This window comes from Sphaeramia orbicularis, chromosome 12 (genome assembly GCF_902148855.1).
Source record: "Sphaeramia orbicularis chromosome 12, fSphaOr1.1, whole genome shotgun sequence".
NCBI lineage: Eukaryota > Metazoa > Chordata > Actinopteri > Kurtiformes > Apogonidae > Sphaeramia > Sphaeramia orbicularis.
The window spans coordinates 35478011-35495188 of NC_043968.1; the positions used below are offsets into that span (position 1 = coordinate 35478011).

General features: G+C 36.3%; 1 protein-coding gene across 1 annotated transcript in view; it reads right to left on the minus strand.

The window, feature by feature from the left end:
• plxnb2a.1 (plexin b2a, tandem duplicate 1) overlaps positions 1–17178 on the minus strand; it is a 245321-nt gene that overhangs the window by 32205 nt on the left and 195938 nt on the right. The window contains exons 17-23 of the mRNA XM_030149192.1: positions 13652–13739; positions 13250–13413; positions 12580–12728; positions 11937–12072; positions 6653–6789; positions 3300–3482; positions 2748–2859 (exon numbers count right to left, since the gene is read on the minus strand). Coding sequence (XP_030005052.1) covers positions 2748–2859; positions 3300–3482; positions 6653–6789; positions 11937–12072; positions 12580–12728; positions 13250–13413; positions 13652–13739 — 969 coding nt within the window. The remainder of the gene's footprint in view (positions 1–2747; positions 2860–3299; positions 3483–6652; positions 6790–11936; positions 12073–12579; positions 12729–13249; positions 13414–13651; positions 13740–17178) is intronic.

Sequence of the window (17178 nt, forward strand, 5' to 3'; positions counted from 1 at the left end):
ATCACTTGACTTTACATCTGGTGTGATTCACCACAAACAAAACACTGAATGCAGAAGTGCTTCCACTTTATATTTACATACTTCAGCTGCAGCACATATGCACACTGTGATCACTTTAACATCCTCTGATGGCAGCTGGGGGTAGCTTAAACAGTTGCTTACAGAGTCTAAAAACACTACCTTTAAAGTATTCAAGATAGAAAAAAACACCACACAAATTAACATTATTACCTGATTGGGTCATATCATATACACATGATGTACTCAGCTGATCAGTACTAGAGGGGAAGTATTCAGTGTAACAAAATACTGCAATATCTCCTGTCCTGTCTGATTGAACTCTTTCACACATGAATTACGATAAAACTGAGGAGTGGGAAACAAATAACGTGTCTAATTGGATTCTTTTGAGTGACTTACAAATATTATAGTTGACAGTTTGCTTAAACACAACTTTAATGGAAAAAAAAAAAAAAAGAAAGAAAAAAAAGAACCATAGTGTTCAAAAGCCTCTCTCCATTAACATAACATACTATTTATTTAGAAAAAACAGATTCTAAAATGTAACATAAGTGATAATACCAATTATCTGATAATGTAGAAGAAAATATTAATCAAACAACCCATGTGGTAACTTACTGTACTTTAGAGCAGCTACTTTGGAGTAATAATTGCAGATATTATAGTTTTAACGGACGCTTCAATAACTCTATGTATGTATGGGTTAATGTTGTTGTTAGTCATTTTAACAGTAAACCAAAGGTTAGAAAGTTATAAAATGTTTTGCCAGTGTTAATAAAATTAAAGTGTTTTTCTAACTGGGGACCCTATTGAAACCCACCTTTACACTGTACATAATGAAGCATGGAAAAGTGTGCTGAGTACTAAGAGGAAAACCAGCACTACATATATATTTGGAAGCGTAACCTTGTCACACCAGTCTGTGTCCATATCCAACTGGGATATTTACACCCAGCAGCTACAGGCTTGTTTATGCTCTCTCTATGCGCATAAGGAAAATGATCTATTTCACATGATGTAACCGTCACTGCTCACTTACAGGACTTTCATATGTTCTTTAGGTTGGCTTGAATATAAACCAGTAAAAAATATTTGATGGCTCTCGAACAACAACAAAAACAAAAACAAACATTGTAGTGTAGGAGGCGTGATCATATAAATGATGAGCAGAGGCACAACTGGAGGCAGTGTTCTAAATGGTGGGGGTCACTGTTTCACCAGAGATCCTGCTGGTTTCAACTACTTGCTACACTGACTCAGTTATTTATTTATTTTTTTCCAGTTTCTGGTGTGTCTCCCATAGTCATGATGTATGCAGGCTTATGAAGATGTGCAGAAATGTGGATGAAAGAAAAATGAATAAGATGATCTGAGCTATATCTGTATTTAATGTCAAACATAAACGAGCCCTAACATACAATTATGTGAGAGAGTCTATTTTATTCCAAACCATGATCTTTTAACCCTAAACTTGAACTAAAGCTGAGTAGTCTTTTGGGTAGTAGTCATGGTACCAGAACTTAAACAAGTAGTTCAGGACTCTAAAGTAAAATTTAAAAAAATGCTGCTGAAAACTGGAATCAGAAGAACTACATAAAGACGTCCTGAACCTCAGCATCACACAGAAAAGTCCAGTGATGAATATTTTCACCTACAGAATATTTTAATAAACAGAGAATTATGCTGCACAGTATATGCCAATATAGGGGTGTCAAACTCATGTTAGTTCAGGGGCCACATAAAGCCCAATATAACCTGCAGTGGGCCGGATCATTAAAATAATACCAGAATAATACATAAATCATATCAATTCCAAAATCTGTATGTCTAATTTCTACGTTTTAAAGTGAAAAAAGTAAGATTATACTATCAAAATTTCTACATCTACAAACTATTCTTTAAAAAAATATGGAAAAACATGAACCATGACCAAAATGAAATTTATTAAGAAAAAAAGTGCAATTTTAACAGTTTATGCCATTATTTGGCCTCAGCTTCTCATTTTCACATGTTCATTACAACGTACAGATCACAGTGGATCTACAAATACACAAAACATTTAATAACAGACAGAACATTGGTACAATTACTCTTAAATCTCTTAGGATATTTCAGATTGTTCATATTTGTTCAGGTTTTTCACATTTTTTGTAAAAGGCTAGTCTGTAAATGTTAACATTTTTGTGTAATTTTACTTTTTTTGTTACACTAAAACAAAGAGAAAAATATGTGGTTTTTGTTATTTACACTTTATTATGATAGTATTTTGCTGGTCTGACCCACTTCAGATGGAATTGAACTAAACTTATTTTGACATCCTTGATTGTTAATATCTTCAGTGTAATTTTTGTGTTTCACTAATTCATCCCGTGGGCCGGATTGGACCCTTTGGCGAGCCGGTTTTGGCCCCCGGGCCACATGTTTGACACCCCTGTGCTAATATATTCTGTGTAGCCTATAATGGTAGCAGTGCCCATTGCAGTTGTGTCCTGCTTAATCCTGAATTTTAATAATTTATCATTATGATTATGATTACAATCATTGGATATTTTGGCATGTTTTATACAGTGAGTTAATGTGTGTAATAGTAGTGATGGCACTGACACTAATATTAAAGAATCTTAAACTTCTGACAAATGACTCATTCAACACTGAGCTGAGACATAACTAAATGCCTTCTCTTAACACTATACTCAAGTCTCAAAGTGAAAACCTGTCGCTCCTACCTCTACAGACGTGGTGTTCTGTGAAAACTCATCAGAAGAGATCAGCACTTTCATGGTAGCTCTCTGGATCAAGTCAAAACCGCTTCCATTCACCACGATCCTCCGACCGCCACTGCATTTAACAGAAACATTTATAACATCCTAAAACACACTTTGCAGTACTTACATTTCCATTTTAAAAGATACTTATTTCTACTATACATTTCTCTGAAAGTCGAAGTTGGAATTACTTTGAGAAAAAAAAAATCGATTTTTCCCCCCACATTGAATCATTCACTGCTAAAAATTTTAAGCTGTGTGGCAGATTGATTAAATAAAAAATAAATAAAAAAATGCCTCGGCTTCAAAGTAAGTTTTCACTTTGATCAAAGATTTTCCAACAGCAGAATCAAGTTAACTTCACTGAACACTTAATAATTTACTTACTTTATTTAATATCATATGTTTGAAGATCAAGTTTATTATATTATTTAATACAACGCTGCTTATTTCTTACAATAACTCATCATAATTTAAAAACACAGGTGATCTACAGAAGTGTATCATACGCACCATACGAAGCTGTCCTTAGGGTTGTAATCTGTGATCTTTGGGTTTTCAGAGTACTGGTAGGCCGATGGGACATCTTTGGTGGTGTTTTTACCATATTTAACGCTCACCGTCAGTGCGTCAGAGGGAACCTTCTGTCCACGGTACCTGCCAGTCTTACAGGTGATCTCTGTCCCAAACGAAAGTCTGAGAAGGAGAAAGACAAGAGTGACCACAGGCATTTAGTACTTCTGGTTTTTGAGGGTAAAAAAATAAGGGTTATGTTGCTCTATTATCCCTGTAAGTTGTGCATGCTCTGGTAACATCTCAATTTAATGTTTTAATGTTGAATATTTAATTTTACCCAGTTTTGGTTCTTCATTTATATTGACATACATGATGTTGTTTTATTCCACTCCTTCATTCCGCACTGATTTGACAGCATCAAGTTATGTTATTTCTGCCCTCTCCACTACAATACAATCAAAGTTAGTTATGTTTTTGTGCTTGCTATATTCATCTGTTTTATTGTGTTGTGTCGTTTGCTATGTTTTTATTCTGCTGTTGTGCACTTTTGCCTTGTCTGTCAAAGCACTTTGTAAACTCCGTTTTTAAAGGTGCTATATAAATAAAGTTATTATTATTATTATTAGTAGTAGTAGTAGTAGTAGTAATATTATTTGGACTACTGTAATTTGCTTTATTATGGCCTCGACCAGTATGCAATCCATAGACTACACCTAGTCCAAAATGCTGCTGCACACATGTTCACAGGGACTCGGCACCAGGAACACATCACACCTGTACTGTTCTCTCTCCACTGGTTGCCTGTTGATTCTAGAATCAAGTTTTAAATTTTACTCTGTTTATACATCCCTGCACACACTTGCACCTTCCTATTTATCTGAAATGCTAACTTTGCACTCTCCGGTCAAGGCTCTTAGGTCTGCTGACCAGCTGCTCCTGGATTGTCCTGGGTCTAAACTGAAGACCAGAGGGGACAGGGCTTTTGCGGTTGCTGGCCCTAAACTTTGGAACTCTCTCCCCCCTGAACATTAGAGCTGCTACTTCTGTTGAGAGTTTCAAATTGCTGCTTAAAACTTAAAAGGAAAGGTCATTTCAAGCACCAGTGTGCACAGACAGCTTTGAAGCAGATGTGTATATCAGTGGTTGGTGTTAAACTCTGAAATTCTCTTTATAATGAGCTGAAGGACTGTAAAAACATATTCCGACTGAAAAAAGTGTATAAAGACAGAACAATGAGATTATTTGAACAGTTATAAGTTTTTACATTTCGCTTCGTATTTGTTTTGCATCTTGTGACATATTTATTTGCTTATTTTGGTCTGATATCGTAATAGTTTTGCATCATTTGGTCAAGTATATGTTTACCTATGTTTTGTTTGTTTTGTACTTTCTGGACATGTAGTTTTGCACTTGGTTTTGTATTCATTTTGCATTATCCTTGGATGTATTTTGCTTGGTTTGTCTGACTTTATACAGTATGACTTTATAGCTAGTTGTGTATCCCTAACTATTAAGGCTATTATTATTTAGAAGGGGGCAGGAAATATAAGCTTTTCTTCATCCTGTTCCTTTTCGAGCACGAGTGTGTAAATGTTTGTTCACCTGATGATTATTGAATGTCTGCTAATGAAATGCACATCCATGAATGAAATAAATGAAATGAAATGAAATGGAAAAAAATGAAAAAAAAAATCACTTTTTTTGCTCTGACTTTTAATAAGAGCTGAGCTGGACATTTGACTTACCTTAGAGTTTTAAATTATTGTTTTTAATGTTTATATTTATTGTTTTAAAATTTTAACGCATGAACCATGTGTCAGTATTGTTTTATTCTATTTCTTGTATTTTACTGCTATATTCTGTTTATGATTATGTACAGCACTTTGGGGAAGTAGTGTCTGTTTTTAAATGTGCTATATAAATAAACCTTGATATTGACCTGTAGGGAAATTCAGTCACTGCATTTTACCATCCTAATACACACACAGTACCTAACATCTGCATTAGCACATAGTGCACATTAGGAGCAGTGAACTGCCATTGCAGACACTCGGGGACCAACTCCAGATCTTCACCAACACCGTGCTCACTGGCACCGATAGGAGAATTAACCGATATGTACTTGTTTTAAATGGTGGGGTTTTAGCAGCCTTTAATAAACACCAATTCCTATAAAACCCTAAATCCACAGACATGTAATATCAATAACATTTCATTTATGAATAGAAAATAATGTTCATTCATTCATTTTTTGTGACCAATTCATTCTCCAGAGGGTCGTGGGGGGTGGAACCTATCCCAGATGACACCAGGCGAAGGTGGGGTACACTCTAAATATGTTACCAGTTTATTTCAGGGCTGACACACAGCAATAAACAACTCTGTTTTATTCATATCTACAGCTGATGTAGGTTTTGAACTCACAACGATCTAATAATCACTGTTAAATATTAAATAATGTTAAAATAAAGTCACTATACAAAATGTTATTTTGTAAACAAATAAAGAATTAATTATCCAGTATATCTAGGAATATACGAAGTAACTTTTGTAACTTTACCTGGAAAAGACCAAAGAGTTAGTGCACACAACAGCGGACCAGAGGCTTGATAGGAAATGACAGGAGGTAACATATTGATACATATAACTATGAGAAACACATGTTAATTTTTCTTGTCAGTGTCCTTGACCAAGGTACAGCTGTAGATCTAAAGCTGGTCTATGGGTGCCTTCAGAGGCTTCCCACTGCTCCCTGTGTATGTACAATGATGACTGGAATGCTTCGGTTCAATTTTCCCTCAAGGTCAATAACGGTGAGGTGGGACTTTCACCTGATTGATGCCACGTTTACATGTAGCAGGGTATCTGCTCTGCAAATTATTTGCTTTGTACCAAGATAAAAAACTCAGATCTAGATGTGTTAGATAATGTATCATGTCTTATGAGTTCATTTCTTATTTTAAGTGTTCAAACACCTGTAGACATGCTTATTTCTAGATTTAACAATCTTAATTCAAGAAATCTTTCTGCATTTACAGATATTTCACTTGTTTTGAGTGCCTTTCTCCTCAGATATAGAGTTTCTATCTTGTTGTTAGACACCTCTTTTTTTGCAGCGTGCTTTTTTACCTTTGTTTATGCTAACCCTAACACCAGGATAGTGCTCTACAGTGTATCTCTGCAGGTTCGTATAAATGACTTTTCTGAAAATGATCTGATGTGTGTGTTATTGAAAATGGAGATGATAAAATATCTGTTTCTATAAATACCTAGCTACATGTATACATGGCCTGAAACAATGTAAATAAAGTGATCTCTGCTTCTTCCATATTAACACATGCGTTACTTACACTTCACATGAGACTCCGCCCACTGTGACGGCAATGTCATCTTTAGTCGCAGTGTCCAGATCTTCTCCTTGGATGGTGATGACGGTTCCACCAGCTGCTGGACCCTTTGCTGGTTCAACAGAGTCCGGTTTGGGGTCCTGGACAGAGAAAAGAAATGTGATTAGACAACATCCTATAGTGTAGATCATATTTTCAGATTATTACCTCCGCCAAGGAGGTTATGTTTTTGCCAGGGTTTGTTTGTTTGTTTGTCTGTCCGTTAGTGTGCAACATAACTCAAAAAGTTATGGACAGATTTGGATGAAATTTTCAGGGTTTGTTGGAAATGGGATAAGGAAGAAATGATTAAATTTTGGTGGTGATCGGGGGTGGGGGGGCCCACGGGGGGGGGCACAAACCAGAAAATTTCATCAAAATCTGTCCATAACTTTTTGAGTTATGTTGCACACTAACGGACAAACAAACAGACAGACAGACAAACAAACCCTGGCAAAAACATAACCTCCTTGGCGTGGGGGGGCCCACGGGGGGGGCCACTGATCAGCCTTGGTGGAGGTCTGCGCTCTCCGAGTGCTTCTAGTTTTATCAATGCATTTATTTCAGCTAAAACAACTCTGTGCCCTATAGATGTTAAATCAGTGAGATGCACTAATGGTTGTGGTTATGGTTGTCACTGCTTTGATGGAAATTTGTAGTCTGTATGAAAGACTGTCAGCCATAATATATGTGTTTATACTGATACAATATCTAGTTACAAGCAAATATAACCATGTGACATATAGTTCATAGAAACAAGATAAAGGAAATTGTACTGTCTTAGAAAATGTGAAAATACAAGTTATCCTTCAGAAAATATCAAGCATCTAAAAAATGGAATTGATTATTGTACTCAGTGTTTTACATATACAAATATTTCTTTTTTTTCTCATATTAGAATTTCATAAAAATCCATGACTACTGTGTTCCTCTTAAACCTTAAGACAGACACACAAATATTACCGATGTTATGAGGTTATTTTGATCTGTTATCCCGAAAGCTGACATGTTAGAATATAACAACCAATTTTGAATTCATACTTAGTAGCAGCTTTCAAAGGGAAGAAGTGAGCACTTTGTTGAATTCTGGAATGAAAATATTCAAATTTCCACAGATTTAAAAAATTGTGCACATCACACAGAAAACTAAAACCTAGAGGAAAATAAAACTAGCTAAACTTTAACTGAGTTCATTACATTCTACCTGCTGTCCTTCAAGTGCAAACGCTTTGATCACATGAAAACTACATTTTCCAAAGACTACTTCAGCGCCATGAGTTATAACTAACAAGTGTAAACCGGAAATTCAGCACCACTGTAGAACTTCTCTGTAGGGGAGTTATATGAACACAGAGTGCTTGAAGAATATTGATAAAGGAGATGGAGCCTGCAGAAACGCACCAGCTGGTTGGTTTCCTGTTTGCACTGCATAGTTTTATACTGAGCTGACAGCATGACAAACAAAACAAGAGAGGATATTAATTCTCAGCCACACTGGAGGATGAAGCAGCTTTAAATTTAAGAAGTCAATCTGTCTGGAGAATTAAGACGCAGCAGTTGAGCGTGGTGTGTGAATGATGTTTGTGCTTGATTGGAAGGAATCTAGAATTACCGCCTTGCAGTCGCACGCTTCTGCCAACCAGTCAAATGTCAGCTTGAAGCATCCATGTCTGTCAGAACTCAAATAATGCATGTAGTGAGGATGTTGTAGGAAGTCAGTAAAGGTATGATTGTTAGATTCCAGTGAATAATTTACAGAGAGAAATATGCTATTTTTGACTAAAATGTCATGTTGAATAAATGTCTTTTTAGAGCATTATATTACAATGAGGACCTTTTGGAAATAAAATGTTTCAAGTCTCTACATGTCACTAGATTCTGTCATGCAATATTAATTTTTAAATTTTTTATATTTTGTGAAATATCTGAATATGTAGGACTGGGCAATATATATAAAACTATATTTGATTAGTCTGGGTTTGGCTTTATGAAAACTGTAAAAAAACAAACAAACATCCAAAATCGAGATTAGTCCTCTAGAGACCTTTCTTGGCCAACATAAATTCGATACAACCTGTTTACTTCATATAATATATTACATGTGAAAGTGTTTCTAAAGTCATAGATGGGATATAGTTCTAGAGAGGAAAGAGTGTTTTGGTTCACAGAGTCAGAAAACAATTGACTAAAATCATAAATCGTCTTTAACAGTAACAATAACACAAATCAAAATAGAATATTTTGGCCATATCGCTGACCTCCACTAATAATTACAAGTCTAGAGCAAATGGAAAGTAAAAGGAATGAATGAATGAATCACAGCTCATTCACATGTCTTTCTGGCTGCTGATTGGTTGACTAAATTTACTCTCCTCCAATCACTGAACAGTCAGTGGAGATTCAGAAACATGTTTGATTCCCGTCGCTAAATTTGATGGCAGGCACTTGAAAAAATGCATCAAAGTTTGCAGCACTGGATACAAAGCCTCATAACAAAATTAATCACATTTGGTGACATTTTGTTGTGATTAACAATGTAATATATTCTTAAGTTATTTCCAAAAGCATGTTTTTTGAAGTCACAGTGACTTTGACTTTTGACATCCGACCTCCAAAATCTAACCATCTGAATGTTTGTCCCAAATCTGAAGAAATATCTGAGACATCACAATCCTGAAAATCAGATAGATGGACAAACCAAAAACCTAATTGTTCCGACTGCGGCTCTCATCCACACAGGACAACAGAATTGTAATTTGGAATCCAAACTGAAGAAATACAGCACTGTTTTTGTAAATCAGTGTAGCATAAGCTTGTTATGCAGATGCTTGAATTTAGTTTGTTGGTGTTTCAGATTTGATCTTGCTGTTCTGGCTTAGAGAGCCGCAAACACAAGAATAAATAAGACAAACTCAGAACATCTCTGCCTGGTTGGAAGTTATACACAAACAAAACAGCAGCACAGGAGGTAGCTGCCACGGAAATATATTTGGTCTGTGAGAGAAACAAGTACAGCCAGGTCTATTTTGACTCTGGTATCAAGAAACGAGAAATCAGACTAAAAAGTTTCACAACAGATAAAAAATACTCTGTGTCTGCACTCAACAAAGCATCTGTGATTCTGAATTTATCAGTGAATGAAAATGAAAGAATATGCTTTCCAGAATTTATAAGTTGCCTATTGAGAAATTCCTCTAGTTGGAAAAAATCTAAATATAAATCCTTTTTTTCTGAGCAAAACCACCAAATATTCATTCTCAAACGTGTGCAATTAAATTTTTATTATTTTCATTATTGATGCAGTTTATTGTTATGATTTCCCTAGAGTTAAATTATGTTTTCTGTTTCAACAGGAAGAAAAACAAATCAGGACTCACTGAGTTAGGAGAGCTCACAGACAAAGAAGCACCACTGCCGAAGTAAATTAGTCATTTTGGTCTCAGCAGTTCGTACAGATTAGCTTTTTTTCAGCTCAATGGAAAAATAAAATAGTAAATCATATATAAATTAAACAACTATGCTTAATCAATACAAACTGATTAGCAGGTAGAATTTGTATTTTGATCAAGTTTCTCTGATAAAAACCGCTGGAAGTTCTAACAGGTTTTATGCAGCAGTAAGTTTGTAAAAGTGGATATTTTTATGCTTTTCCTTCATGGCTGCTTCTTTAGGGAGCTGATTTTGCTGCAGCACACAAGAGGAAGGATGTACGCTTTTACTTTTGAATGAAGCGTTTAATGTTTTTGGGATTTGATCTCCAGGGTTTGAAGCAGCTGTGTCACACATTGTTCTGTGTTGCCTCAGAAACTTTGGTGTCTCCGGATTCCTAAACCTTTTTAAGTGTTCCCGCAGTAGGATGAAGATAATTTAAGGACTCAAAGAAAGAAATAAAGCCATACATTTTTAATTACTAATCAGTAATGCTTTCGGAAAATACATGCATACAGGATGCATAAGGTGCTACTGACTATGCAGTATTTTAACATCAGAGAAGCAAGACTAATTTGATGTCACACTAAAAAAAATATCTCCCTTAAAGAGACAGCTGCTTGTTTATTAAAAGAATCCACCTTAACAGGAACAGTTATCCCATTTCTAATCAAGTTAATAATTGATTTCATACATGCGTAATATGTTTCCAATGTTAAAATCTTTTGGAGGAGGTGCAGGCTGTCATCTATTAATATAATAATTATTATGTGGGCCTATAAAAATCAACATCAACCTCCAATGCTCTGCCTACACTAATGTGAAGATTTTTCTAAATGAGTATTTTCCTGCTTTGTTTTGTTTCATTATAATCTATTTGAATCTTGTTTTACAAAGGCCTAAAATGGTGTTTATATGTGGATTCTAATCATTGAGAAAAAACAAAGAAGTTTTGCAAAATATCCAAAATAATGCAGATAAGTCACAAATGACCATACATGTGGGTCCAGGAGGTGAGAAAACATTTAGTCCTACTGTAAGTTACACACAAATGTATCAATGTGTCAACAAGCAGACATGGACAGAAAAACATTTATAAAAGCATCTATTGAATTTGTCTGATTTAAGGGAAATCAAAATGGAGCCACTGTGGATGTATATTAGTGTATATTGGTATATAAGTGTAATACCACTGGTGGCCACTAGATGCTGGTTACAAACATAATGTGCTGTGCACTTTTAATCCCCCGCAGCCAAATATAGTGTTCTGTTGAAAGTTACTGACCTATAATTTAGATTAGATTGTCTTTGTGTAAAACTTATTACATACATACTTATATGTAAAAGTACTCAGATATTATAACTGCACAAGGATATTTGACCATGAAAAAGCAGGTCAAGGTCACCTATTTTCAATATTCTTCTGCTCCATGCCAAGATGCATCCACAGTATAAATGTGGTGCAGACATGTCAATGCATTCGTCAGATAATGCAATTATGCTGTTGAATGGACAGACAGACGACAAAACTATTACAATACCCCTTGGCCGAGGAGTAAAAACCCTGGCTCCATCTGATTTCCACTCAAGAAATGACAACTTCTCTATAGAAATATTGAGTCATTGCGTCCCCAAGAGTCATTATGGTTTCTGGAATAATGCTACTGATGGGCGTGGTTTTTTTTGTTTTTAATTTTATGGATAATATAAGGCTTCGGAAATCTACAATAACAACGCTTTTTCAGCCAGTCCTCTATTTTTTCAGACAGCTCGAGGGTAAATATGTGTGAAATTAGAGGGGTCTACAGAACAGACTTACCCGATAAGTAAAAATGACCCGTGATGTTCCCGTTCTCCCTCCCTCCACTTGTACAGTTACTGCTCCTTGGTTTCTGGGTTCAAACGGCACATCAGATGGCGGATCTCGTTTTGCTGGACCGATCTCGCACACCACACTGTGGATGTAGACAAAGGATGGGACTTACAACAGAAATAAATGCAGAGGGAGGTTCAGATTAACCTCAAATTAGACTCAGACGAGCTCCTACTTTTATGGCCCCTTAGGTAACTTTCCTCTTGCAACCATGCACATCATCACATTTCCAGACTGCGCGGTGGAATACATAAAACATAATGACGGATGATTTGTCGACCATCATCTTATAAACAGTCAATGGCCTGAAGTAATGAGGCGTTCACTGTGCACACAGCGACAGCGGCAAGGAAAGGAAGGGTAATGTGCAGAGAACATGATCTAATGTCGACTCCACCTGCAATCAATGTCAAACAGGGGTTTTTTTTCCCAGAAAGGAAGATGTAATATTCAGTAATCTGTTATAATTAATTAATGGCAGTAGGCTGTCAAAGGCTCATGTAAAGAGCAGCCCCTGAATAAGACCTTAATGTGTGAAGACAACAGTCGGACTCCCGTCTGCATGTTAATGTGTCCGCTGTCAGATTACCTGGTGGAGACGGAGTATCTGTCCTCCTGGTGAACACAGTCCACTCCAGCCACTGTGATCTTTTTGATGTCTTCCTTCTTTATTCCCATGTTTGAGCCTTTGATGGTCACCGCGATGCGACCGTTCAGAGGGCCGAACCGAGGGATGATCTGCAGCAGGAGGGGAAACCAGTGTCCAAACATTATAGAAGGGTGACTGACTGAGAAACTATCTGCTTTTGAAGAGCTGTGTAAATAGTGAGAGCCTAGAATTTAAGCTAAAGATGATGGATTCTACAACTTATGGTGAACATAAAATCCTTACATGCATCTCCAAAATACATAGTTTATCTATTCCGACTGTGTGACACAAAAAACACATGGAAGTTCATTCATAAAGCAGCCACATGTGAATCTACAAACAATATGTTTTAGTATCTGCCAACATCTTACAGTGTGTTCACAGACATATTTCTTCTGAGTTTAGACATGAAAACTGACAGCAGAATTCCCATGTAGCTGCTCTAAAAAGCGAGAGGAAAAACTGCAAATATATGTTTGTTCTCCTATTATCATTTGTAAAAAAAAAAACTCACTTTAATAATTCATTCATTCATTCATCATCAGATTATTAAAAGGGTCTAAAATGTTTGCTGTGTTGTAATGGATGATGGAAGGTTTTAATGGCTTACGTCTGTGATTTCTGGGTTGGGACACTGTGCCGGCTGTGGCGACAGGCAAAGATCTCGGTAAACACAGGTTTGAGAGGTGGCACACCAAACACAGTGATACTTAGAGTCAGCATGTTTACACAGACTGCAGTCCTCTCTTTTCACTGAGCAGTTATAGAGCACCACTGAGGAAGAAAAGAAAAGAAAAGAAAGGATGAAAATGATGGAGGAGCCGAAAGAGAAAACGGAGAAGAACAAGAGGGTGAAAGAGAAGGAGGGAAGAAAAGGGAGAGGGAAGAAGGATGAGGACAAGAAGTGGTTAGAACAAATTGGAATAATGCTGCTGGAATTGATCTGGAGAAATGAATGGATGTGTTTACATCGCTCTACCTCTAATGTGATTTGTGTGTGAGACCGACTAACCTGTCAGTGTGCTGTCAATCTTCCTCTCAGTGTCTCTGTCTTTGATATGGAAGGATACATTCACCTCCTGCTGCTTGTCATACTCAAACTGCACACACACACACACACACACGCACACACACAAACACACAGTTATTCCCATGAGCTTCGCATTAATAGAGAAAAAAACATCCCTTCCTATTCAGAGCTCAACATTAAATTACTTTGCATCTACCTAACTGTGAAGGTCAGCACTCACACACACACACACACACACACACACAGTCATAAATCAAGGAGCCAATATGGGGGTGTGAGTTTTTCGTCTCCTCTTTCTTACACACTCCTCAGATTTTCCTCTTTTCTGCCTCCATTGATCCTCCCCTCATGCTGACTCTCAGACTGCCAATATGCCGTTTAACTGTGTGTGTTTAAGCCATCGCTGGTTCTCATCTCATTATCTCCTGCATTTGTCTCAACGTGATACTTTTTTTTCCCCTTCTTCTCACTTTCATTGGGTTTTCTTCATTCTCTTTCTCCTAACACACAAACATACAGCAAAGGCTACCTGCAGTTCAGTGGAAACAGTAACACTTACATTTACATTTACACTTTTGTATTTGGCAGATGCTTTTTTCCAAAGCGTCTTACAGGGGAAAAAACAAAAATAAAAGGAAAATACAAGAATAGATTAAAAACATAAAACAGCTGTACAATTAAAACAATGTCATACAGAAGAATAAAAAGCAAAAGGATAGACTAAAATACAAGAACAGATTAAAAAGACACTTCTCTATAAGTTATTAGGGAGTGGAATCAGAGGCACAAACTTCGGTTTAACAGATGAAGTCTGTTGTTCCAGATGAGACATAACTTGGAAAAATTATACACAGTGACCAATTATTCATCCTGTTTGAATTGTGAAAACATCTACACATGATGTTTGTCAGTTTAAAAAAGAATTTCAAGAGCCAAGAAAGTCACAGATTGCTGCAAAGATGGCAAAGAAACAAATAATTCTGTGTTAAACAGCTCATTAGACTGCATCTGTAGTGATACACTTCAACAACTCCAATATGCATATTTGACCTTGTTTTTCAAAAGCGAGTTGAAAAAGTTTTAAAAGAGGTGAAAAATCACTGAGTCTGGTCATGTTGAAGCGGCAGAGACATCTTCAGTGACTGACAGATTGTAGAGCTGTAGATTGTAGAGAGTGAAACAGTTACAAAAACAGTCACTTCCACAACAGTCAGCTGTAGTTTTTACCCTCAGCCTTTGCTGCAGGGTATTGTCATCGGTTCATCGTCTGTCTATCCATCCGTGCAAAAACTTTGACGTGGACTGAAGAATTAGGGTTTTCAAGTGCAGGCACATTATGTTTCTATTTACGTGCTTTCACAGTCTAATACTTGAACAATTTTGAGACAAACTATGACTTTCCTGACTTGTAAAACGATCCTTTAACCCTCAAAGAGCTAAACAATAGGGGTGTAACAGCACAGAAAAAATTTGGTTCAGTACCTTTTCAGTACAGGGGTCTTCCCTTCGATACATTTTCGATATTTTCGGCACAGTGAAGGAGCCCAATTTCATTAAAAAAAACTTTATTGAAGTGAAAATACAACATATTCTGAACAATTAAGTGTCACTCTACAGCTTAAGTTTTTATACGACTGTGTGGGTCTTCAGTGCGTTATGAAATTTGACATGTTAGCAGAAATATAACCGATCATCACCAAACAATGCCAGCACACCGCTCTTGTTCTGTCAACTTGTCTCTCTCCACTGACATAACTGACAGGGAATCTGAAATGCTCCCAAATCAGAGACCTTAGAGAAGACGGAGGGTCTTCCATCTCTGGCTTTGTACCTGTGACGCTGCTCTGAGCTGTCATGCTGGTTCACCTTCAGCATGTGTACGGTGCGTGGACCGCTTAGATGTGCGTATAGGATGTCAAATATTGCACATGGGTTCCACCCTGCTCATACTGTGTGCGTTCCGCTTCAAGGTTCATGTGGAAACTTAAAGGAAGTGTTTTTGTTCTTCACATAGGCTACATGTATTCGTTTGGTACACCGCCATATTGTATTGAAGGCCCTGAACCGAAACGGTTCGGTACAAACGAGTGCACTGTTACATCACTACTACACAACCACTGGTGACCAGATGATCTACTGATCTAAAATGTTTAATATCTTCTGCAATACTAATCCTATCAATACACTGAAATAAAACAGGTAAATTGTAGTTTCTCATCTTTTCATCATCATCTGATATGATCGATTTAGATGTTCAGAGGCTCCGTAGTGAATGTAGAAACACCATTATCAACATTGATTCACCAGTAAAATCCCTGTAGTTTAACAAATGACAGTGGTTGTATGTTCTGTTAATCATATATTTTGCTGCAAAAGTCACTTTTTCTTCGGTTTTCTCTGTTTTGATATGATAACCTTTGAATTTACTCTAAGCTTTTACAAACATCTACGTGATCAGTAAATTACATACAGGAAAATGTCAAATTTTCAGTGAAAAATGCAAAGGATAACATTTTAATCAATGATGATCACTTTATAAAGGTTAAACGTAGAGAAAAATTCATTTGGAATTCATCACTTAAATAGGTCTAGGTGTTGAAGTACTGACAAACATCATATGTGTAAATAATGACATAATTATATGCAATTTTAAAAAAATTACATGTCCCTCACTATTGACTGCAACAACTGACTTATTTTTCCCCCAAAATGAGGTCCTATGGGGCAGAAGTGGAAGGAGTGGGACTAGGTATCTCTACTTAGGGAATATGCAGGATAAATCTAAAACATATATAATATAATGAAAATAATCTAAGGCAGAAACAGACATATTATGACTGTTCTTTAACCAGCTGTTTATCCTCAAGAACATTTTCACAGTTCAAGGTCTTCTTTTAACAACAACAAAAAAATCTAAAATCACAATATATATAAGATGATATAAAATTCTAAAAACTGATACTTCATTAAATGATTAATCTACAGATTCAGTTTACTCTCATATGAAAACTGTCCTGTATTTGTGACAGTGCAAGTAAAAACTATCTATTTAAGACACAAGGTGAAACAGATTCAAATTAATGATACTAATTGGCAAATTAACAAGTGCAATTAATACCATTAAAACAAAAACAAATACAACATGTCAGAATCAGCATCACCGAATATATAAACAAACACCTCACCCTCACTGTCTTTGAATTACAGTCGTGTTTATTTACTCGCAAATGAAGCACTAATGATTCACTTAATCTCTAATTATCATTAATGATAAACAGCCTCATAACATTCATGGTTGAGTTTCAGAACATCAGGGCAGGAAATGTATTCTTTTTGGGGAAAGCTAATGGATCCTATTGAAAGAAAAAAACAACAACAAAAAAAAAAAATTCCAGGATGTATCTTCTAAGTGGTTTAATTTAGGCGTTATTTAGGTATCCAACCTGTTCTCTTTCTTGGCCTCATTACTTTAACCCCTTGCTGATCACACGTTCTGGAAAATGCATCTG